Below are 25,278 nucleotides of genomic sequence, written 5' to 3' on the forward strand. Positions count from 1 at the left end.
GGAACACCATTTGGACCCAGTTAATTTCTGAGTAAAAATATATGCCAATGGAAGAATATTTTCATGAATATTATTTATTTACTGAGACTGTTGAACAATGTCAGCTGTGTCCTTGCGAAGTTAAAACTGCTTCAGGGACCGTGCGACCACGGCCACGTGGACCAAGCTCTCTGCGAGCAGCAGCGAGGCAGTTCCCGTGCGCGGGAGGAGCGACGCGAGCTGCAGTGTCAGCAGCGGAGTGAGGTGCGTCAGGAGCCCGCCCGGCCCCGCACAGCGCATGGTGCAGCGAGCCCTGTGAGAGGAGCGGCGTGTGGGCAGCGATGGCAGTGGAGCGGAGCCACGCCCAGCCGAAAAGTGCGCTGGAGCAGGGCATGGGGGGTCGTCACTCGGGGGCCCGGCAGAAAACAAAAACGTAGCGAGACAGAAAACAGCAACCACTTGGAAAAAGGAAAAAAGCATCATAGCCAAGGTTTTAGGAATAGTAAAATGGTATAATGTTAAACCAAATTATGGATTTATAACAAGATGTGACAACCAGGAAGACATATTTGTTCATAAAACTGCTATTAAAAAGAATAACCGTGAAAAATACATCCCAAGCTTGGGAGATAGAGAGGTGGTGGAATTCAAAATTGTGCAAGGTAGAAGAGGGTTACAAGCATCGCAGGTCACTGGGCCTGATGGTGTTTCTGTAAAAGGCAGTATATATGCTAAAAAATCGTAGTCATGTTAGCAATATCTCCATTATAAGCCCCTCCTTACAGTCTCCCTTTCCTAATCCCACCTTTCCCTTTAACCCTATATCCTATTACCCCCAGTGTATTCCAAATCTGTTTTTCACCCCATGGCTTCCCTATACAATTCCCTTTCTCTACCACTCCTCAGAAACCCTCTCCAGCCTCAGTTTCCCACAAAGCATGTCCAGAGAGTCCTGTCTCCCTCCTGTCAGCCCTTAAGATGTTCCAGAGAATCTGTTTGGACATTTAAAGACTCAGGAGAGTGGCTTGTTTTGTTTTGAAACGGTCCTTGTTATCTCATGCTTATCCAGTTGTTTCAATGTTAAGTTTTAAATCTCTTTTTGTTAAAAATAAACGGGTGAAATGTCGGGGTCCCTTCCCCCTGCCATGTAGCCCTGGGAGAGGGGCCCTGAGGGGACAGACACGGGGCTTCCCTGCTCCTGGTCAGCCTCGTTCCCCATTGGTTGTTTTGTGTTCCCCTGCCCGGGGGAAGAACCCTCGGGTCCCGAGACTGGGGCAGTTCCTCAGCACAGCCCCGGCCATGCGGCTGGAGAAATAAACATCTCTGAAACATCTATCAGTAATCGGTCCTTATATATTTCTTTTCCACGGGCCTCGTTGTCTGATATATCGTGTTACAGAATCCCCACTGTAACAGAGAACTGAACAAAATAGAGGTCTCTTGCCTTGTATTAGTCAATCAGAAGATTAAATCCAGATTAGGTAAGAAGTAACACTACTACCTTCCAGAACTTTTTCAGTATTTATCTAAGATTGTGTTTTGGGTTTTTTAATAAAAATAATGCATTTTAAGCCTCCTCAACTGATTTAGTTACATAATATATAGATGAACTAAAGTTTCCCATTTTTATTCTAATCTTATATAGCTTCTATTTGATCTATCATGGGAGAACCTCAGAAAGTTCTTCTTCTTAGAGAGAGACGACACATCTCAAATCAGTGATCCACAGAAAACACAAGAGGTATTTCTTGGAAGGGAGCAAAAAAGGGAAGGAAGGAGGGAGCTTTTGTAATACATTTCCATTGTCTAAACAGCAGTAACATGTATAAGAAGCAAAATCCAAATTTAATCTTCTAATAGTGAAATTTCAAGATGTATGAATCCACAGTTACGAGGAGATACATTTGATCAAGTCTTAATCCAGGATTCAACTAGGATTTTTGCAAAGTTACCCACAGATTGGTACTCTGATTCCTTCATTGTAGTGAAATAAATGGGAAACACTCTAAAATAATCACTAGAAGTTGGATGACATCCATACAGAACAGTATTAAAGACCAAGGAGTCTACTCTATGCAGCAGAATGTTTGTTTTTAATTACACAAATTATATATGCAAAAAGCTTAGGTTTAAGCCTTAAATAGCAAACATTCTGTCACACAACAGTCACAGGTGCAAACAACATAAAAACACACCTGGAAAAATACTCGTGCAAACTATTTTTTTAAACACAGATACCAGAAAACACCTTTTTTTTCTATAGAATTTTTACAGATGTCTTCTTGTTCTAAAAATACCCTGCAGTCACTTTTCAGACCACTTCCGATAAACATTCTTCCTGCTTGAATTTTTTTTTTTACATTTATTTAAATGCTCATAGAAAGAGAAAATAGTTTTACCTTCAGACTCAGGAAACAAGTCTGAAAATCTCTCCTCACTTTATTTTACAAAGGGTATTAAACTCACCAGTTTGCCACCAGTGGTCCAAGACAGGTACCTTGAAGACTCTTTTTGACCATTCTAGAGTGTCCACATCACAGCGCTCACCAGCTACAAACATCGTTCTGAACCTTTAAATAAAAATAAATAAAGTCGGTATCTTGATCTGGATGTGGAAAGGAAAACAAGATAATAAAGACAGTAAATGTCTCCAGCCACTGTCCCAGATCAAGGGAAAAGACGAAGAAAGACTCTTACTTTTTGTGTTCTCTTTCCTACTAAGTAACAATTAGAATATTTGCAGTATAAATTTAAGCTACTTAATACTTCATCATCTAAAAGAAATTTTATTTGCTGAATGAAAAGACCTTGGGAGACCAGAGGCAAGCAACTGTCAGTTGAAGTAAAAAATAATTAAATGCTCTGTACACAGTAACTAGGTAGATATCCTCTTTAGCATTGCAGTACAATCTCCCACAGCCAGATGCATTGCATTGACATTTTGTTTCACTTCAAGTCTTTTGTCACTCCATTTTGAATGAAGACAACTGCTGAACACAGAACTTCATTCTTGTCCTTCAAAAGTGGACACAAACTGCACTGATTTTGTAAAACCTGGAGACTTGTGGCCACAAAAGGAGAGTATTCTTAGATATGGTAGGCATGACACAAATTTCACTTCAGGGGGATGTGATTTAGTAAGAAGACTACAAGTTTCATCTTTCAATGGAAATGAAATCCACAAAGCAAATTAGGAAATGATGAGAAAAATCAGATCAAGTAACCCAAGGGAGTCAGAAATGAGAAAGTAAAATGCACAGATCAGCATGTCTGACCACAGAGCTTGGAATACCTCAAAGAAGAAACCTACAGATCGACCTTTCATATAGAGACCACAGACATGCTGCAGCAAGGCTGCCCAAGCCAAAGAGCATACTTCGACTATTCACACTCCATTCCTCTCCAGAGTACAGACACATGCTGACAGCATAAAAGGCAGCCTCTCACAGGGCAAGGACTAGCAACCTACTTGCTGTGTAGATGCAAGGCAGGAGAATGTAGAGAGTAATGCAACATCTGGAGAGAACATAAGTAAAACATGGGATGAAATACCATATGCATAACAAGCCACATGCCCTAAAATAGAAGAATTTTTGATAGTGATGCTTGGCCTAGATATAAAAAAATTGTATGAATTTATTGTCTTTTAGATCCATTTACAGATCCATAGTTAGAGGAAAAAAAACCTTCCATAAGAAAAAGATTGGGAATTAATCACCAACGTAGGCAACGCTGTGCCAGCTAGATATAACAACCTGAGAATGCTCTTATCTGCGAACTAAATAGCAGCAACAATCACAGAAGTAGCCATAACAATGCTTTGATATAGGAAAGTCAATTTACTGCACATCTAGTTGCAAACTTAAGAAAGTCAGAAAATCTTGAAAAATATTACAATGTTGAACTTGAACACGTAGATGAAAGAATTCAACTTCCTTAATTTCAGAACAGTGTTTCAGCCAAGCCTCCTTTCTGACACTCCAAGAGGGCTTGGAGTGGTTTCCTTCTCAGAATAGAAGGCAAGGGGTCAAATGTGTAAGTAGTTTTCACATCAAACAAGCTTAGTTTTCTGTACTCATAAATATTCAACACTATTTTGGTAAACTGCTTTCTGAGCACACTGGAAGATACTGATTGCAATGAGTGTGACCCCAATCAATATCTTGCACTTGAATACTTTTAATTGTAAAGCACAAGCCATTGCTGACAATTACAGTTATTAACTAACTAGAAGTTACAGCACAGATTGAAGCTTATGATAGAAGAAAACAAAATATTATGCAAGTATTAAACACAAATACGTATTTGATGAGACTTTTTTAAGACTCATGTTCACATGCAGGGCACTCGTGGTAAGCATGACTCAATTATATGCAAAATTCTGTCCTTAGGCATGCAAAATCAGTATTGCAGCTATGATTTAAAAATTAAATTAATGAATTCACTAACTTCACATACCACTGAAAAATTCTGTTAAGTGTCCTTGTTTTAAAATAGGGCTATTAAAGCACCAAGAACATATAAGACTTAGGGAAAAGTTAAGATATCTTGTTACCCAAAAGCAGAATTCCTGTTTTTTGAATTGCCAGCTATAATAATCAGATTTAATAGTCTGCAGGCTCAAGATTAACTTTACATTGTGAGAAGAAGACAAATTAGCTCTTTGGCAAACTTACAGCACAAAACCACCAAGAAGAGTATCAGAACAAAGTGCCACAAGTCTAAACATAAGAACTACGGAATTATTTTCTCCTCTCAAACAGTATAGCAAAACAAGGGATGGCAATGGCTAGGAAATGTCTCATTGAACAATTTTTTAACAGCCCACTTAATACTTCAAAGCATGTCAGTGCATCTGCTATTACAATCACCTGTCCCTGCAATGCAGTTAATTGGGAAGAAAGGTCTTAAAGCCTCTCTGTTAATGTACTCAGCTGTTCTGAAAACCTACATTCCTAACATGAAATTCAGCACAATCAAGCTTTTAGGCCCTATACAGGAATCCAGCAGAATGGACCTCAAGTGTCACCTCATATATAGGGGACAGATCAATGCTCCTAATGGTCCCGAAGCAATATAAATTGTTCCATGCAGCACATACATTTTGGTGTCACTCCAAGCACAAAAGAAACCACATCTCAAAACTATTTTCCAAAAGCTTAAATGTCCACATGGCTAATAATCTGAGCTTCACTTTTCCAAATTAAAAGATTGTGGAAGATTTTTTTTAAAATTCTGGAATGCACACACTAGTTTGGGGATTTTTTTCTGACAAACTCTATCTGCATCATATTAAATACGCTTTTTTCCCTAAAAATATAGCAATGAAGGTTCATTTGCACCTCTTAACATTAACCAGAAATAAAAAAACTCTTACTAATTTTTAATGCACCTGGAGACTACATACTTACATACATTTTTACTATTTATTTCTTTCTTTAAACATGTAAAATTTAAAAAAAATTTCACATCTTCCAATTTTTCTCCATTGGTGTGTTTGTTGATTTCCCTTCCTGAACAAATTTTACCCTGGATGTGAGAATCCAGTCATGGGAGGTTTTGGTGACAGAGTCACAAGAGACACAGAACACAACTGCAGCTCAGCTCCACAAAGGCTCTTCCAGAGCACAGCTCAGACTCCACCAGGAGGGGCCATACATGATAAACAGCAGCACAGAGTAGGAAGCTACAGCAGAACTGCATTATGTACTTCAATTGTAGTAAGTTCTGGGTCTTAATCACATATCCTCTTAGCAGCATGTGTGAAACATCAATTCTATGAGAAAATAGTTCCTTCTAACAGTTTTGAATTTGCTACTTTAATTCCACATCCTCTTGTTCCTGTTTTATGAGATAGATAATGGAAGTTTCTTATCTACTTTATATTCATTATTTTGCACAGTTTTAATGCAATCTCATATTTCTTTCTAAAGCAAGTGCATCATTATCTGGTATCAGATGAACAACCTAGAATCTCTAAATGCTCTTGATATAAAACTGCACAGCAGTCTCAACTGACCAAAAGTCGAGCAAGCAAAGTAGACTATGGGACACAAATGGCAAATTATTACTTGTATGTTAATCTAAACTGCTGAGTTGTTGCCCCATTTCATGCAAAACCATCCCTTGTCAATTGTTTGGAAATTAGAACAATCCAGCTCAGAAAAGTCAATTATAGGACAAAGTGTGATTCCAAATATGGGAAGAGTTAATGGCTTGGTATTATGGAGTTACCTTCTGAAGAGGAGAATGGATTCAAAGAGCTGAACAGAATATGCTTAGGTAGACAAAGCTCATGGAATTTGGATGTTACTTGTTTTTCAAACACAACAGGCAGCAATGGTCAGCAGCACTGGATTATAACAAAAGCTATGTCTTTAGATCTCTAAAAACATGTGTTTGAACAGTGATTTTGACCTACAGTATTAAAACTAAACATCTGTTTTACTGTTAAGCATGAGCTGTGTTTAAGACATAGGTGACATTTTGTGTCAAAAGCAAACAAATTTCAAGATTTGATTCCAATAGCCACAAGGAATTTAAAGCATACATACTAGAACCTTTGGAAACCTCATATATAATTTTGTGCAGAAGCCAGTGATGCCACAAACATCAGTTCTTTACAGAAATTTATATAACTTACGTCATTTCAAAAGAACACAAGTTTGTTTACAACTCAATTTACTCATGTAAATCAAATACTCCCTTTATGTATTGAAGCTGGCATTGCCTACCACATCTTCTCTTTATCAGTAACTGCCTTTTTTAACATGATTTTTTTAAAGTGACATTGACATTTACCATTTATTTAACAGGACTTTTCAGGAAATAAAATGTACCATGGTGGAAACCTCTTTCAGGACTGCATTCCTGGATGCAGATTCTCTAACATAAGGATCCATTTTAGTGTATGTAGCACAAAGACATTTCAGTGATTCTTCACCATGTAACAGAGAAGAAAGCATGATAGATCAAGTAAATGAACTAAAAGTAAGACTGCTTTCAAATTGGATCAGGCAGAATTCACTTGACCTTGAACAGGAAAGTCCATCCAAGTAACATCCAAACCCAAGTATTTTCCTAGAACAGAAATTTTAATCACCTGATAGACTTTGTTAACAACTGTACCTACTAGATATTAAATACTGCATTAGAGGGTTTAGTAAAGAGACATCACATCCCAGTGAACGACATGATCCAAAGCTGAGTGAATTACGAGACAAATAAAGCTGCAGACAAGTGGAGAAGCTCATTTGATATGACTGAATAGGAATGATGAAATACCTCTTTACATCTGTGGCAACTGATACTGTAAGGAAACTCTTATCTGGAATTCTCATTTGGCCAGAGAATGTGACAACTTACAAAGCAGGTTAGCAGATTTTCCATTAAATGAATACTCTAAAGACAAAGTAACTGCCTAAGAAATACCAAGGAACAGTAATTAAATTTTCTAGCATCTGAATCACTTTCTTGTCAATAAGCATCATAGGACAACAGTGCATTAGTGTCTCAAATGAGCTTGCTCCTTATTTCAAGGAGGAGTAAAGATTGATGATAGCAGTCAAAACAGATGGAAGAAAGTAATGATAAACTTGTAATGAACATCTCAGGAATAAATCCAGCTTACTAATAATAAACTTTCCTGAGCAATTAAGAATGTGGGGACTAATGAAGCTACACTGCTTTGCATCTTCCCCTTCTCTTTGAACAAGGGTGATAATAGATGTTCTTGGGACTGAATACTGCCTATACAGCCTGACACAGTCCTTGTTTAATACTGAGCAATTATTCAACTTCAAGATTAGATGTGATCCAAACCCATGTATTTTTCATTTTTAGAATGTTTACCATAAGATATAGAAACTTGGTCTGTAGAAGTATTAAACACTCAGAGATCCAAGTTACTGTGAGAAGCATTTTATTAATCTAATGCTAATAACACATTTTAACCATATAATGCTATGAACTCTGAAACAGTGGTAGTTCAGTGGCTCAGACAAGATATTTAAAACTAACAGAAGACTTTGACCTTAATCTCTCTGTGCCTCAGCTTCCCATCTGCAAAATACAGATAATACCACTCTCTCATCTCACAGGGGATTTGTGAGGATGAACTAAGTCAACACTTTGAAGCATGCTGATAGTATAATGATAAACACCTTAAAACCAGTACAAGATAGCAAATAGCTCTTTGGATACGTAATCATAAACAATAACAAAGTTTTGGGGGAGCAACCACAACACTGACTAGCTGCTGACTGAAGAAACACTGAAGATTCTGTGCACTCAACAAAATGAGAGGTCATAAGGGAAAACAGTATGGGATGACATAATCCAAGACTGTATTACAGAGTATAAGCACAGGAGAGTAAAGTAAAAGATGGAAGAGTAATCATAGCTCAGTAAAAGCTCTTAACATTAGAGTCACAGACTTTTTAACAGCTTTCATCTCCTCCAAACTATTAATATACATTTACAAGCAAATATGTGTACACCTAAATTTTCAATAATAGATTAAAACGGCACGCTACAGAGAGGGGCAAAACCACAGATATTCAGTTATTCTTAGTTCATGCAGCCTGTTTCTGGAAAAAATTGCTTCCAGTGTATCCTTACTTCACCTTTTTAGAGAGTACTGCTTTCCCAAGGCTGCCTCAGGGTCCTGCTGACGGATTGCTCTAATTGCAGTTGGTGAAGTAAAAAAGGCAGCTACTTCATGCTCTGCTAGCACGCGGAAATAGGCACCAGCATCTGGCGTTCCCACAGGCTTCCCCTATGGAGAGAATAATTTAAAATGTCACAGGATAAAAATACCTCATAATTCCGTGACAGTTCAAGGCTTGAACATGTAACAGTAGTGGTAGCACAGCAACAGAAGTAATTTCACGTAAGACTTCAAAAGAGGCTTTGTTAAAAATAATAATACCATGAGTGTATTCACTTGTAGAAATAAAATCACAAGCTTTGGGAACCATTCCTTACATGAACACAGCACAAACTAGTTGCTACTTAGAAAATTAAGACAAATGGATATGCAAATGAAAAGACAGGCACAAAGATACATTATTGCACTGGCAGCAGAGGGAGTCGTGTCTATACCCACCCTGAGAAGCAGTCTGGAAAACACCCACACTCCCTCTGAACAAGGAGCCTCTGGACACAGTGGCACTGCAGCTATATTCCCATGCACAGGAAGCTTTTTCTTACCTAGAAATTTTTCTCAGTTCTGGAAAAATTCCCACTTAGCTGCTTACAACTGGCTTTTTCGATCATTCATGCTACCCCATGTGAAGCCTGGAGAGATCCTGAAGGGCCCATATTCTGTTTTAGTGTGCTACCAGACTGTGGTCTGGTTTGGGGTTGGGTTTTTCTTGAGCTAAGGGGCATAGTCAAGAGAATTGTAAACACAAGTAATCATTTATGACAAATTGTTCAATGGTAAGCAATCCTAATAAAAAATAATCAAGAATACTTTTCTGTGGTGTTGAAAATATGAAAAGCAGTCAGCACAGAATCATCTAGTCACAACCTTACTGTATGTGTAATTACCACAGTACATGAACTGCTCCATACATAATCTGAAATCAAAAGGTGATGTTAATGCAGAACGAGTTTTTGCTCTACAGGCATCACCATAACCTTTTCACTAGAAGGCCGCACTTAGAAGATGAACTTTGACAGAACACACAAATCGAGAGATGCACACTTTTCCTACTTCATCCAGCTGGGCCTGAACAGTGACAAGAGCACCAATGAACCATCAGATTTAAAGAACACAGGACAGCCAAAGCTGGATACATACTAGCGGTTTTGCAGCCCTGTTACTGCTGCTGGCGAGATGTGTTCTTAAAAAGAGGATCACCATAAAAGATTTTAAAAAACAAGACAAAATAGAATGCACAATTGAAAAGCCTTTTTTGTTAAAAGGATGAAGCAGGCAGTGAGAAACAAATGGAGAGAAAATAAATGAAAAAAACCAGTTCCCAGCCCAAGCAGCAGAGAGTAGTATAATCAACATCAAAACTCCTCTTTTTGCAATTAGCCTATTTTTAAGTACCAAAAAGAAATGCAAAATGATGCTTGCCGAAAAAGTGAGTTACATCCTTTTTCCTGTCAGACAACACAGAGTACCCAAAGAAAAATCTTTTGCCAGACTGTCTTGAAGCATCACCCTAGCAGACTTCTTCATCACAACTTTCATACGTTCATCAGTATTTGTTCAAGAACCTGTTTGTTCAAGTCGACATCCTCTCGCTGTAATATTCACTATACCTGCAGATCTGTAGGCACCTGGTTAAGAGTTCAAGCCCACAGCACTAATGCTAAAACAAATAGCCTCAGACTCTGAAAAATGCCAAATTGCCACAAGCTTTGCAGTAATTATGTAACTGAGTAAGTGTCAATCATCTTGGACACCAAAACACCTAGCTGTGGAGCCAGCTGACATTGGTTAGTCTGCCAGTAATAAAGTAGGCTGTTACTTTTAACCAAAAGTAAATATCCAGAGCCCATAAGGCTATGTCTGGGCCTGAGCACACCCACTCCCTCCCAGGTCCCACTTCACACCTGATCTCTGCCTGAACTGGGGCACAGACAAGCCTGTGCCTCAAACTTCCAGCAAGCCTGAGCCTATCTTCCACACAAACTGTTAAACCTTCAGGAGTGCATGGGTAAGCATGCAGGACTCTGACAGGTGGATATTTATGTCACAGGTAAGCTAAGGAAGTTTTGGGTAGGAGTTACCAGTCTCAGATATAGGAGAAAACCAAATAAAACACAAACAATAGAAAGAAGAGAAAATTCACCTGACAGTTGAATAAGACATTCATTTAGGGAAAAAAAAATCTGGCACACCTATAAAATATTCTTACTGATTCTGCAGAAAAACTTCCAAAGTGTCTTGGAAGCTGTTTGGAGTTTAGCAAATGCATTAAAAAGAAAAAAAAAATTGACATCATGTGTGAGACTGAAATGGTTAATGACTCAAACATTTTTAAGATCACTGAAGGACTTTGCCCACTGTAGCAAAGTGTGCAAAGAAGCAACTGCTCATCTGCAACTACCAAACTCCATCCCTCCAAATGCTTCCTGACGGGAATTTGGACTATGAGTTGAGCCACCTGACAGGGAACTTGAGATAAGATAAAGGTGGCACTACTGTCCAATTATCTCAGATCTATGGAGAAGTAAACAGGGCTGGGAAAGAAGAATGTATCCAAGAGGGAGGCGGTGAGTTTTTGGTGGTGTGATGGCAAAACCTCTGGTCCACAAAAGACAGGAGTGAACATCCACCACTATGGGACAATCACGTGAGAGGCAGCGATCATGTCTTAGAAGGGGCCATAAACCATCAAAGACCCCCTCATTCCTTAGGCCTTCTACCAGAGGACTGCATGTGATTCAAAGTCTTGCAACAGATCCAGATTCTGCTGCGTAAGACATTGAAAAACTCCCTCACAGGGCAGGTGCTTGGGCATTCCCGTGTACACCTTAACATACATTAATACCCATTGAACTCTATGTTTCATGGGATCCCCACCACAGAGAAGACCAGAAGACCAACAGGACACCACTGGATCCACAGAGGTGGTGACTAACTTTCCACTTAAACTGTCTCCCTTTCTCTGCCCCCTCCTCTTCTCTTTCTTCTCTTTATCTCTCTACCTCCCATTTACTGATAAATAAAATCCATACTATTGACTTTGGCATATGGTCTTGTCTGCATCTTAATTAATCTCTCTAATAATCAGATTGTAACACATAAGCAAACCACATCTGAGACAGTGCAAATTAATTTCAGAGCCCAAAACCTACAAATAGAATTGCCAGAGTAGTCATGTATTATACAAAAATTTTAAGAAGTACTACAATATTCTGTGAGAGGCTTATTACCACATGCAATTTTTATTTTTATAAGTCAGCAATATAAACAGCATACCCCAGGGTAATTGGATGCAGAATATGCTGACGGACTGAGTCTGACAGACTGAGACAGAATACGCTGAATCAATGGGGACTATGAGAAAATGAGATGCTTCCACTGGATTTCTGTACAGATCAGTTCGAGACCTGTTGCTATTCAGTATTTGCATCAATACTGGAGATGAAAAATGATTCTTAAAAGTTACCAGCAATAATATCTATGGTTGACAGGAAATGAGAGCACAGTAAACACGAACAGGGCAGTTGGAGAGTGATCTGTCTCACCTAATTTAAAAGAGAAAAGAAAGAACAGACTTCTTGTATCAGCCAGAATGATTCCCACAGAAAAGACTTTCTTTTAATAACCTACCAAGAGACTCTGAGACAGACAAACAGATAGGAACATCTTTCTGGAAGCACTTAGATTTAGCATGCAATTTCTGAGATGTTGAACAGCTGAGCAGACATCCTGAGGCAAAATGTGCTGATGATTTATGATTTCATACATGATTATCAAAAAAGATTCAGAGACAGCAAGAATTATCAAGGGGATAGGAAAGTTCTTGTACAGAGAAAGTGAGAAACCACCAGGATAGATTACTTGAGGAAAGAGACACAGAGGAAGAACTATAATAAAATGTCCAACAATGCAGGAGCAGCAGTGCATCAATTCCCTTTCTGTCTGACCCCTAACAACAAGGGGATCTTCAATTAATGCTAAATCCAAAATTATGAGGAAATTCTCTCTATATAGGAAATATTGTGCATGGAACTCATTGCCACTAAAACCTGCTGATGCCAAAGCACACCCAAAATCCTGACATATCAGGATTCAAAATAATATGGTTACAGTGTCATTCATCTTTCTGATGGTGACCCTGTTGCCAAAGCTCCACTGAAGACTTAAGATGACGTCCTCCTGCATTCATCCACAACCAGTATGGGTGATGGCAGAATGATTACAAAACTGCCAGACTTCAGAGACAGTGTTTGCTTCGTAAGCTGATGATACTGGCTTACAGAAACAGCAAGAAAGGCTGGATGTCTTCAAGAACCATGCCAAAGGAGAGTAACTTCAAACTTGTTGCTCTTATGGATCCTGCAAATTTGCTGCAACTACAGACTCCAGAGAACCTTGTGAGAGACTCCAGGCACTCACAGATGTCTTGCTACTGCTGTGTGTAGGACAGCAGCTCCTTCTCTGACCTAGACCACTCAAATGAAGTCTGTAATGCCTGGTTCTTGACAAGTGTGGGTATCCTCTTCCTTACCCTTGCTCCAGTTCCAAGTGCCAGACACTGGAACTACAATGCTGCCTTTTTCCTGACATCACAGGACCACAAGTAGTAACTAAACTTTCTCTTTATATTGCCCTGTTGCTTACAGCTTGAAACCCTATTAGCAAGAGCAACCCAGAGTGGGCTGTGAGACTTCAGGTAGCTTATTTGTTCATGAAGTTTGTCATGTCTTGGAGAAAAACAACACAGGACGGATTATTGAAAACAAACAAGCCAAAACAAAAAATAGACTTGCTTTTGTATTCAAAAGAATTCATCACCATTTCACATTTCTGACAACAGCGTAACAGCAAGAGAAAAGTGAAAGCATAGTTCCCATAGTTACTGTTAAAATGACAAGTTGCCACCTAAGTAATTTAAAAATAAACAAAACACTTGAAGTAGTGAGGGTATGAAGCCAGCACAGTTTACTTTCAATAGTAGTTGTCCACAGGCAAAAGGAATGTGGTGCTCTTTCTCCCCCCATGGCTAAACAGCACACTGATACTCCCTAACCCAGAATACATTTTATTTTCCAAAACCAACAGTTTAAACTCAGAGGTACCTTTACAATTACAATAATCATGTTGATCCCCATGCATTCACAGAGATAAAACATCACTGTAAGACGACTATGCAACAGAAAATGCTGAAGGACTCCTTACTTCACTTTCTATTCCTTCTTGGCTTACTCTACACCTGCTAGAATGAAAAACTCTTCATTGCAGTGATTATCTTCTGACAATTCATGCAACAATTTTAATGTGGCCTAGCACATCATCAGTGTTCCAAAGCAGTCACTATAAAACTTCCAAAGTCTTTTTATTATCTGCAAGCACTTGCCAATTTTCTTACACTGCTTTCCTCTTCTGCTTAACTATTGTAGCAGTGCTGAGTTAATCCCCTTAGAATGAAGAATCTAATTAACATCTATTAGGTGCTTAAACATTAATTAGACTATAGTAATTTAATACTCAAGCTAATACAATATTTGAGTCTGTAAATGTGCATTTCTGCTACTGGGTGAAGTTTTTGCTCTTTCTTATTCAGAAGATCCAGGAAGTCAACCGTGGTTCCCAGCCTTAAAATTCTAGGAATTTAGTGGGATATCACTGGGGTTTTTCCAGACAAACTAGAAAACTGAATTCTTTTGCAATAGAATAAAACTAAAAGGATTGAAAACTATTTCTTTCTATATTTTTTATTATTTTGTTTCTATTTTTTCTAGTGAAAGTAATTTATATCTTTGTTATAAGTGGGGCATCCATGAATACACTTGTGCAAGGATTTTTCCTGCTCCTTCACTGCAGTCATCAGCCCACTGTGCACTGAGGAGTGCACGGAGTGGGATGGGAAGAATACCACTGGACATCAATATCTTGCAATGTGGCAAATGTTATGCAATTATTAAAAAAGAACTGATCCCCAATACTTCTCTCTGTCCTCAGTTTTTCCTCTTTCACACTTGCGTGCTTCATACATTCCCCTAAGTAATTCCATCCAAAAACATGGCTAATTCAACTATACCAGACTCCAGCCTGCTATGCCCTTCCCTTTATGACCTTTCCCGAGTGTGACTTGGGGTAGAGAAAGAGATAATATATTGCCAACAACCACTACCTTATGCACTGCATTTCAAAGAAATGATATCACCCTAAATGGTATTTGTTACTCAAGGAGTTGACCGCAGGGCAGGGACAAGATCCAATGCATGGCTAGAGGTAGCAGTACCACTACACCACTGGGTAGCTCCCTAATACACTGCATTTGAGACAGTGACTGGGCTTTTGTGCAGAAGCTGAGGAGAGCTGTTATCAAGGTATGCCACATCCATGGATTCTGCAGTGGCCAGGAACAGGCCTGGTACACAGGCAGAGCTGGGATGGGGCAGGTGGTCTCTGATGGAGCTTGTTGATCCACAAAACTTCCCTCACAGCCCCTGGAAAAGTGTTTCCCAAGGCAGAGCAGCTCTCACAGGCAATCCAGAGACTCATGCTGCCTTTCCACAGCTATGCAATGAGTGCCCTAATTCCACCAGAAACCTCCTAAACACAGTCCCTCACTCAATACATGTACAGGAAAGGAGTATGCACACCTGCGTGGGCATCTGGACCTGCTGAAGCAGAGAGGGGATGTTCCTGCATGTTGTCTCACACGGTCCTCTCACAGGGGTTGCAAGCACATTTCATAGAAATACAGAATCATAGCATGGCCTGGGTTGGAAGGGGCCTTAAAATTTCATCTAGTTCTAACCTTCCTGCTGTGGGCAGGGACAACTTTCACTAGACCAGGTTGCTCAGAGCTCCATCCGACCCAGCCTTAAACACTTCCACGAATGGGGCATCCACATACACATAAATACAGTATTACAGCACAGTTTTTCCTGGACTTATCTCACAGACTGTGGGTCCTGGAACTAAGGGTGTTGAGGTCCTCACGATCAGTGGGCTTGGTGGAGTGCTCTCCCCTCCCCTGAAGATCTGTTCATGATGTCTGTGGTACGGGCACACACACCATGCCACATCTCAAGAATGGTTTTGCCATCTCATCAAGAACATGGTGGTCTTCTAATTGAAATTAATGCAGTTCTGCTTGTCAACCCTCTCACATGTTGCAGCAGGCTTGACTCTATTAACAGGGTGGTGTGACGGTGCTAAACAAGCTTTTGGGCCTTTCAGAGCGCTTGCTGTCAAGGTCCAGGTTGCCCCTTGCTCAGTATTCTGGAACACCAACGCAGTGGTTCTTACTATTGGAAAATACAGCAGTAGGAAAGAGAAAAAATTTAAAATCATTTATGTTCCTGCCTCATGATTAGAGAGAAAATCAACAATAAATTCTGAAAAAAATAACAATGTAATGCAGCATGATTACTTTTTTGAGCAGCAAAGTCAGGATGCCGCAGGTCACTAATTGGACTAGTCTCCTCGCCACCCCACTAGGTTTCATCCCCTGAAGGAAAGGAATAAGCCCCAAATGTCATCTGAGTCTTGGGTTCAGTTTCCTTGAGTGGTAGAGAGGAAAGAAGAGACAAGTCTCCTTAGAAGTTCTGGTTCCAACCATACAGCTCTCAGTTGCATCCAACTCAGATCCAGGAAGTATTTTTCATCACAAGACATGCAAAACACAACACCCTCTCCTAATTCCAAAATAAAGGTAGTCTAATCAATAACACAGGTACACTCCACCATCTGCTATTTCTAGTTCTGTTGTTCCAGAGTTCCTTACGCCACTGACCATCGCCCTTCACACAAATGTAGACAAGCTTGAAGAACAGTGAAGTAAGTTTTCCTTAAAAATTACTGTAATAGGTAGGAGAGTATAAACACTGAAGATACACACACAATTTAAACATCTGCGGCATGAAGAATAGACAGGCATAAACAGGATCATCTAGATCATCAGTTGGAAGAGATGGTGCCATTTCCAAGGGGGGTTTTTTAGACTAGATCATACCTCATACAAAACTGTAGTATTACCATGAAGGAGAGGTCCATAGCAAATGTAGGAATGGCCAACGACCCAGCCTAAATCAGAAGCTGCCCACCACACCTAAAATTAAATATAAACAAAATTACAGTTAGGAGTTATAAGAGGCATTCAAAAATGCTTACATGACATTTCAATAGAATTACCTCACCAGGTTTGAGGCCATATACAGCTGACATGGTCCAGTTTAGCATAACTGCATAGCCACCTGTTGGTCTCACAACACCCTAAATGAGAAAATTTGAGTATTAAGTACTTAAGATTAAGATTTGAAGGATACAATTATATTGCTGTCTTCAATCAAATGTTAAGGTTTTAGCAGCAATAGAATTAAAGTTGTCTAACTCCAATACTTCTCACTTAAGAAAAGGATCTATTCCAATAAGAATATACTAACACTTCCACTAAATAAGTAATTTTGGAAAACAAAAAACCAAACATACAATGAGACAAACATTCAGAAGATAACTAACAAAGCTAAAATTCTCTCACGAAAGTTGGATATAAAAATATTTAGTCAATATATGTTCACAAAAAATAAGATATTAAGTATTTACCTCACTTAAACTGTACCATCCAAATGCTAGGCCTATTTTTAATTCATTGCCTACTCTCTCTGTATCATCTCTGGAAAAGAGAAGCACCTGCAAAGTAGACAATCCCTAAAACAACTGGGGTGGATTACTCCATGAAATGTATCTGTCTTTCTGCCCTGACTCTTTTTAAAGATGCCAGAAAATTGGCTTAAACCTATATATATTTTTGAAAGTTTACTATCTAGTCTGAAGTGCACATATGAATGCTAAATGAACACCATCCCAGTCTTCAGCTAAAAGAGGGATTTAAAAATTAGAATGAGAGATTATCAATAGCATCATGCACCTTGGTAAACCAAAAACCAGCTCTAGAACATTATTAAAATTTTGGAAATATTTTGCAGTATTAGTATGGTCAATATACATTTCATCACCTTTTAGTACACTATTACCAAAGAAAGAATTAAGTAAACTATGTCCTGGTGTTCTAAACTAAAATTCAGATTAAATCCACTGGACCAAACAAATATGCACTGCACAGACATTACAATGCAGCTGTCTTTCTGTGCCACGCATGGTACATTCTCTGATGTACTTAATAGAATGAAACAGACACTTTCAAGTCTTATCTACGAAATGAGAGACCACAGAGATAAATTAACTCATTAAAATGGAGATTGCTAAGGCAGAGAATGGTTTACGAACACTTCACCAATTCCAGGCAGCAGATTGCCTTTGGTCCACTCAGCTTCTAACTTCGCCTTTGCTCTGAGATCAACAAAAGTTTTTTATGAAGGTCATAACCAAGTAGTTTTACTTGCATGACCATTTAAATTAAGTTCCTTAAATGAATAAAAAAGTTATTCACTGAGAGTTACTTATTGTAGCTTACTGCTAGTTGAAAATCTCTCTCAGAAGGGTGATTAATTAAAGGTATCTGTATTTTTCTCTGCAGAGACAACACAGTGAAGTAAACTTCTGAGAACTATTACCTCTGAGATATTCTATTGATACTCAGTCAAGGAAAATACCTATTGTAACAAAGGACTCATCTTGGGCTTTTTGACAATATAACATACATATCCAAATTTAGGATATACATGTTGCTTTCAAAGGCCCACACTGAAGGTAAAAACAGAAGACATTTTTCTCAGAAAAACTGATGTTTGTTTTCCCTTACATCCTAAGAGATTCTGAACTTCACAGGCAACACCATTACATAATTTTTTAGTAGTTAAACTGCTCTCTTCAGGTTGTGTGATACTGTCTGAAACAGTGGTGGTAAGACTCTCGCCAGAAAATTGTATTCAGCTCGTCTTCCACACTGTAAAAGCGCATTGCAAGTACCAAGCAAACACTCAGAGAGTTCACTGTCAAAATGAAATCCTTTAAAAATAGATTGTTAAAACTAATTTACATTCCAAAGCAAACATTTTCAAAGAATACCCTTTGTTAATTTTCACTTAATCTAAACTTCTGTTTTTAGGGTATTACGTACTCAGAATTGCGCAGTAACACAAGCCTTCAGAACATGCATTATTCCATTTAATCTGTAATGTCATTCACCATGTCTTATCTACAAGAAAATTAGCTAATATGTAAATAATGAACAAGATTAGTCAGCAATAAATGCTACCACACAAGTGATGTATTAACTGATCTTGTCATTAAGTGACTATACTACGCTTACCTAAGAAAGTTAAAACACAGAAGATAGTACGGAATAAAAGACATTCTGCTTTCCTCAAAAGTTTATTTTGTACAAACATTTGAAGCAAACGCATCTTATTTTTATATTACTACTATTTAAGTAAGCAAACATGATTTATTCCTAGACACTGCCTTTACAATAGTGAAATGTGAATAAATGAGATTAAACCATTTCTAGCAGTGCTTATCATTTTATAGCACTGTGCTCTGGAAAACATTTTCAACCTTTTCAATTAAATATTTTTTCAAGGGGAACTGCAAATTCAAGGGGAATTTTCAAGGGGTCGCAGGCACTTAGACGACTGATAGTCCTCTACCTTGGGCAAACCTGTTGTACCAGATGTATACAGAATATAAAGTGGATGGTCTGAGGGAACTGAGACACATTTTGAACACTGTGCTTTTGCAAGCTCTTCTTCCCAGTCAAGATCACGACCTTTGGTAAGAGGAACATGGCCCTGCCCATTGAAAAATAAGAAAACTGTCAAAAGAAAACCAGATGGAATAAGTGTAATTCAATCAAAAAACATGTACTATTCAAATTTTTTATATAGTACTATTCAATTTTCTGTACATTCATACTGCTTTAGTTCTATTTAGTATTTAAATCTTATTAATATAATATATAAAATATAATTTTAAAATTAAAAAACAAACTACAATAAGTACAGTAAAATTTTACTTGCAAAAAAGTAAAGGCACATGCATTACACAAGCATCTATCTGAAAGTTAACATAAAGGCACTACAACTGTGCACCCACCAAATTAGGTCGGCGGTAAATGAGAACTTTATCAGGTTTGCTCTGTACCCTTGCCAGTGCTCCTTCCAGGAGAGATACGTATTCCACTTTCCTTTTCGGTTCTACTCCAAAACTTGCTGTTACAATAAGTTTGGGCTAAAAAAAGAAGTTAGATAGTTAATATGTACATTTGCAATATATTTTAGATATGTAACCTAATAACATCTTCCATTAAATTCAATATATAAAATTTATCTTTACATAATTAGAAACGGGTTTAGATCAGTTTTCTACAGTAAATCAAGACTGTGTGATCTCACTGTCCATGCACTTGCTTTTTGTTCGGAAGAACATTAATAACTTCTGACACTTCACTATTTTCAAACAAATTTGGGTAAGAAATCAACAATATTAACTTCTTATCAGTTGCACAAATATTAATAAACACAGAGAGAAAAACTCCTGTCCATCTTAGCTCCTCCACTAAGGAAGAGTGGTGCAGTGATGTCAACAGTTAGCTGTACTGTTTTGCTTTCTTCCTAATGCTTCCAATTTCATATTTCCATACTAGCTGTAGAACTTTGCTGGCTTTTTCACACCCTGCAGTAAATGTCACAGGAGGGAAAAGAAGGCAAAAAAGAGATGGCAGGAAACTAGAAATACATGAAGAGAATAAGCTACAGTCATAAGGCACATGAAGGGAGTAAGGCTAGAGTCTTTCAAGAGATGGTTGAAGGATTGAGGGTGCAAAACAACTAAAATCAGATTTGTATAGCTCTGGGGCTTTTTAGACTAATTTATATTTCCAAATGTGGACTTCACATCTTTGTCATTAAATTAACCACAGGTTTTGATATAAGACTTCCTAAGTCAAGAAATCTGCATACAAGCTATTTCAACTTAGGTCTGAAGATCAGTATTTTTACTTTTAGTTCTTCAGGGAAGAAAAGGTAGCACGAAAGAAAGTATGTGTTAGAACATATTTCATTTGGAAAAGAATGAGTCTTCAATCTCCTTTGTTTTGAAGTTTTAGAAGTTTATTTATCATACGCCCCTCAGTTTGATCAAGCTAGTTTACTAATTGTAGCATTAGCATAAATCTTATTAAGTAGGCATAAACCCCAACGCCACAGTTAAAGCTGCATTAAATTCAGCAGATTAAATTGTTTTCTTGTGCAATAATAAAATGTTTCCTGTCCAAATCTGTCATTCAGGAAAAATCCCTAACTGGTGTGTATTCAAAATAAAGATTTCAAATAAGCTTTAAAATTTCGGCATTCATAATTTTCTGTTTTGGAATGCACTGATTTAATAAAAGATGATACAATACAGTGCAGTTAAACTGAAAAATTTATCGGGAGGCCACCCTGAAGTTAGTCTAACTTTTAACTTCTAACTGAAGTTAGACTTGTAATAAATACAAGACATACAGCTCTATTCAAGTGTTAAGATAAAAGACTCTTGTCACCACTAGATACAGCTCTATTCAAGTGTTAAGATGAAAGACTCTTGTCACCACTAGTTTTAAAGTAATTTGTATATGATGCCACCTGTGCTCATCGACTGCTTTGTATGCAGTAAGGACATCTAAAAACAACCAATACTAAATTAGCTAAGGTGATGTACTACCCAAGTGAAGAAGCATCATGGATCACTCTGTGCAAATCAAAGGCCCACTACTGGTTTTAACTGCTCTTTTCTACTCTTTTGCCTCTCTGCCTAATGACATTATCTCCCCTGCACCTCTCCTCCCCTACTGCTTTCATACATCCATTTCCCACCTCTTCTGTGGTTCCATGTAGTCCTGCATGTTAAGATTAGATGGAAATATAACTCATTTGAAGAAAAAACCAGGGAGAGTTCAAGGGTCTGCTGGAGAAGGAATGACAGAAATAGTGAGCTATTGAAAAAAACAACAAGATTATGAAGTAGAAATGAGATAAAGCAAGGCCCAATAGTACAAAACCAACACTTTTATTCTGTTGTAAAGACTCCTCCTACAAATTTTTCTATAGTCTCTAATACTCCTTGAGTGATGCAGCTGACACTCCTGAAGGAGAGGATGCCATCCAGAAGGATATGGACAAGCTCAAGGAGTAGGCCCATGACAACCTAATGAGGTTCAACAGGGCCAAGTGCAAGGTCCTGCACCTGTACCAGGCCAACCCCCCCCAAAAATCAGTGCATTCCGGGGAATCAAGGACTTGAGAGTAGTCCTGCCAAGAAGGACTTGGGGATACTGGTGAATGAAAAACTGGACATGAGCAATGCCTGCTGCAATAGGACAAAGAGGTAATGGTTTTAACCTAAAAGAGGGTAGATTTAAACTTGATATAAGGAAGAAATTTTCTGCAATGAGGGTGGTGAAATACTGGCACAGGTTGCCTAGAGAGGTGATACATGCTCCACCCCTGGGAACATTCAAGGTCAGGTTTGACAGGGCTCTGAGCAACCTGATCTAACTGAAGATGTCCTGCTCATTGCAGGGAAGTTGGACTAGATGACCTTTAAAGGTCCCTTCCAACTGCTCTATGATTCTATAAACCTACCTACTGTTTTGATATTACAAATTATATATTCCCAGACTCAGGTGAAGGGAAAGATGACAAAAAATCCTGTTCTCATGCTGTATCACTTCATCACGATTCACTGCAGAATGGCCTGTAACTGCCAACACCTGACACAAGTAGAAATTACCAGCTGCAGGACTTTGCAGCATTCCCAGACCTATTTAAAATTCAAGATAAATTAAGGTAAGCTGGCCAAGTGTACCTTTTCAGTCACTAGAAAGTGCTTATTTCTTTCACTCAGACTTTCCAACAGAATGTGATCTTTCTTCCACAAGAGCATCTTACAGCCAGCTTTCCACTGCACATCTTTAATGCTTTCTAATTAATTTTATCTACATCAGGTCTTGTACTGCAGCATCTAAACCAATTCACATAAAAGCCTAATAAAAAGGTTAGGTTATTGTACAACTGCTTTATTTATTCAGTATTTTTACTATCACAGGTGCTTACACGTAACCTCAGGAGTGTGCAATTCACTAATCATGAAAGCTTTGCCATGTTGAAAATTGGGGCATGTTTTGAAATTTAGATTGAGGATGTGCCTCTCCTCTTTACTCACATTTTCATTATACATCAGATGGACCAAAAAATCATCCATAACACTCAGACCTGCCTTTTAAAGAATCCAAAAGGCAATGTAAATTAGAATTTAATCCATGGCCTGCAGCTAATAATTCTATAGCTAAACCTTCAAAAGAGCTGCTATGTGACCTTGGGTAGAAAAGTTAAACTTCCTCTCTTTTCATTTTAATGCATGAAGCAAGGATTATGATTATTGTGCTCTCTCCCTTTCTTCCCCTGAGGAAAAACCATTGGGATTAATTAGTTAATAATTGGAAAACACTCTAAAAGTAAACATGCTAGATGATTTGCATTGTAGCAACCTCCATTTTTAAAGCTTAAATTTTTTCTTTTGTATTATTTTTCCCTAATTACAGCTTGTTAAAAAAATGGGGAAGTGAGAAGACAGGGAAAACTAGAGAGCTGTAGTTAGCCTTTTTTCATCATTCCAATAAACCATTCTGGCCATTTTATTAACATCTTTGTTAAAGCATCAAGGAGAGGAAGGAGAATGCATTCAACTTTCTATTTACAGATATTTATAAAACTGAAGCTTCAGTCATCTGAAAAGCACTTCTGTACACAGAAATCTAAGTGAAAGTTCCACAGATCCTAGAGACTTGGACCCTATACAAAATCCTGTTTTGATTTATATGTCTAAGCAACATGATTCAGTGGTAAGACGGCTACCACAGAGAGTCTGAATGATTCAGGTGCCTGATCAAGGTGACGAAGACTTTACCTTGCTCACCAGTAGAAAACAAGAATAGGCCATTCCATTGTTAGCTGGTTTGGAACTGATGCATACACAAGCTACTAATATGCCTATAAGGTACTAAGATCAGTCAAGTACTATTTTCATTTTCAATAACACAGACTTCATACTGCTTTATAAACAAGCTCAACTTGTGCTGAACACAAGTCTTTAAAGCATTCACCTCTATTAATTATGAAATCTGCACAGTCACTTAAGGCAACTGTTTCCACAACTGTCGTGCTTCATGCAGAAATTAAATTAAGTAAAATTACAGCTTGTCCTAGTTCCAGCCAGGACAGGGTTAATTTTTGTAATAGCCAGTAGGGGCATGGCCAGGACCCAGAGGCCATTCTATCCCACCTCAAGCCATACACAGGGTGGGAAAGGGATAGGTCCTCTCCAGAGGGTGTGGTGAAGTAGTGCTGGTTCCACATGATGACCACTCACGTGTCAATCATTCACCTCTCTTGTACACTCTGAGTATTGTTGCTGCTACTGTTCATTTATTTCATTGCTGTTTCTAGCATATTGTTCTTACCTCAGCCTGATCTGTACCTTTTAGGTCTGCAATTCTCCTCTCCATCCCACCACAGGGAGGAGGAGGGAGAAGGGGGAATCGAGCAAGCAACACGTGGTTTGGAGGGTTTCTGTGAGAACAATAGATTGGGGAATACCATTCCTAAATCACAACATAGCTGAAAAAATGTACTCCCTAATATGTCTAAACATCAGATTAAACCAATGAAATCATTTAGGGTTGGCAGCATTTTCCTCATACACTTGGTGAAAATGCTGAACCAAAAGCCAAGATTAAGGTGATGCTTTGTAGAAAAAGATTGACAAACATGAGAAGAAAGTACACTCTATACAGACAACAGTTTGTTAAACTCTTGGTTTTCTAGAAGGTGTCAAAATTCCTCACTCAGTGTCTGCTACACAAGTATCAACCTCAGCACAGATGTAGTACTTTGTTCATATTGCAACAATAGGTATTATAAACAAATTGAGATCGCGTGCCACACAAAGAGAAATGTTATCCTGTCTAGAAAAAAACCAAAACAATAGGTTTTTGACATTGACTGATAGGAGTAACTAATGCAATGGTGTTTGTTGCTCCAAACAGGTTATTACCTTTGCATGATCAATGCGAACTGAAAGCTCTTTAGATGCAAATCCACCAAAAATCAGGCTATGGATGGCTCCTATTCTTGCACAAGCCAGCATACAATACACTGTCTGTGGAATCATGGGCATGTAGATGACCACACGATCGCCTTTCTTCACACCATGTTTGATCATGACATCAGCTAACTTGGAGACCTGTACTGACAAAACATTCATATTTAAAGTTTCTCCAGATCTTCTGTTGCCCCATAAAAAAAACAACTTTCACACAGTCAACAGATGCACGACATTTAAAGAGACAAGCCGGTACGATAAAGCAAGCTGATGTAATATAATAGAGGTTCAGTAAATTTAAGCCATTTTCCTTTTTGCAAAAAAACTAACATATTTTTCTTTTGTAAAATAAAAATGGAAGGAGTCTAACTATTGTAGTCAGTACAGCCAAAAAAAAAAAATCAATAGCAATGTTTAGAAAATTTTCTAACCGCTCATTCTTTTAATCAGGTAACTGTTTATATTTCTCAATTTTAGCTCTTAAGAATGAATGTGAACAGGGCATTTCATAATACAAGTTCTGTCCTAACTAACTAACTTTGAAACACAAATCAAAA

At 38.3% G+C, this 25,278-nt stretch overlaps 1 protein-coding gene and 1 long non-coding RNA gene across 2 annotated transcripts in view; both read right to left on the bottom strand.

The window, feature by feature from the left end:
- Positions 1 to 25,278, bottom strand: part of ACSS3 (acyl-CoA synthetase short-chain family member 3) — a gene marked incomplete at its 5' end in the record, with an annotated part of 74,183 nt that overhangs the window by 36,183 nt on the left and 12,722 nt on the right. Inside the window, 7 exons of the mRNA XM_008641131.2 lie at positions 2,446 to 2,549; positions 8,604 to 8,755; positions 16,635 to 16,730; positions 16,814 to 16,894; positions 19,231 to 19,371; positions 19,676 to 19,810; positions 24,674 to 24,862. Of these exons, the coding sequence (XP_008639353.2) occupies positions 2,446 to 2,549; positions 8,604 to 8,755; positions 16,635 to 16,730; positions 16,814 to 16,894; positions 19,231 to 19,371; positions 19,676 to 19,810; positions 24,674 to 24,862 (898 nt within the window). The remainder of the gene's footprint in view (positions 1 to 2,445; positions 2,550 to 8,603; positions 8,756 to 16,634; positions 16,731 to 16,813; positions 16,895 to 19,230; positions 19,372 to 19,675; positions 19,811 to 24,673; positions 24,863 to 25,278) is intronic.
- Positions 13,690 to 16,618, bottom strand: LOC108449058. The gene is made up of 2 exons (XR_001865156.1): positions 16,053 to 16,618; positions 13,690 to 15,927 (listed from the first exon to the last, which is right to left on the bottom strand). It is a non-coding gene; the product is annotated as an uncharacterized LOC108449058 (long non-coding RNA).

The sequence above is a fragment of the Corvus brachyrhynchos genome, unplaced genomic scaffold (assembly GCF_000691975.1).
Source record: "Corvus brachyrhynchos isolate BGI_N302 unplaced genomic scaffold, ASM69197v1 scaffold9, whole genome shotgun sequence".
Taxonomy (NCBI): domain Eukaryota; kingdom Metazoa; phylum Chordata; class Aves; order Passeriformes; family Corvidae; genus Corvus; species Corvus brachyrhynchos.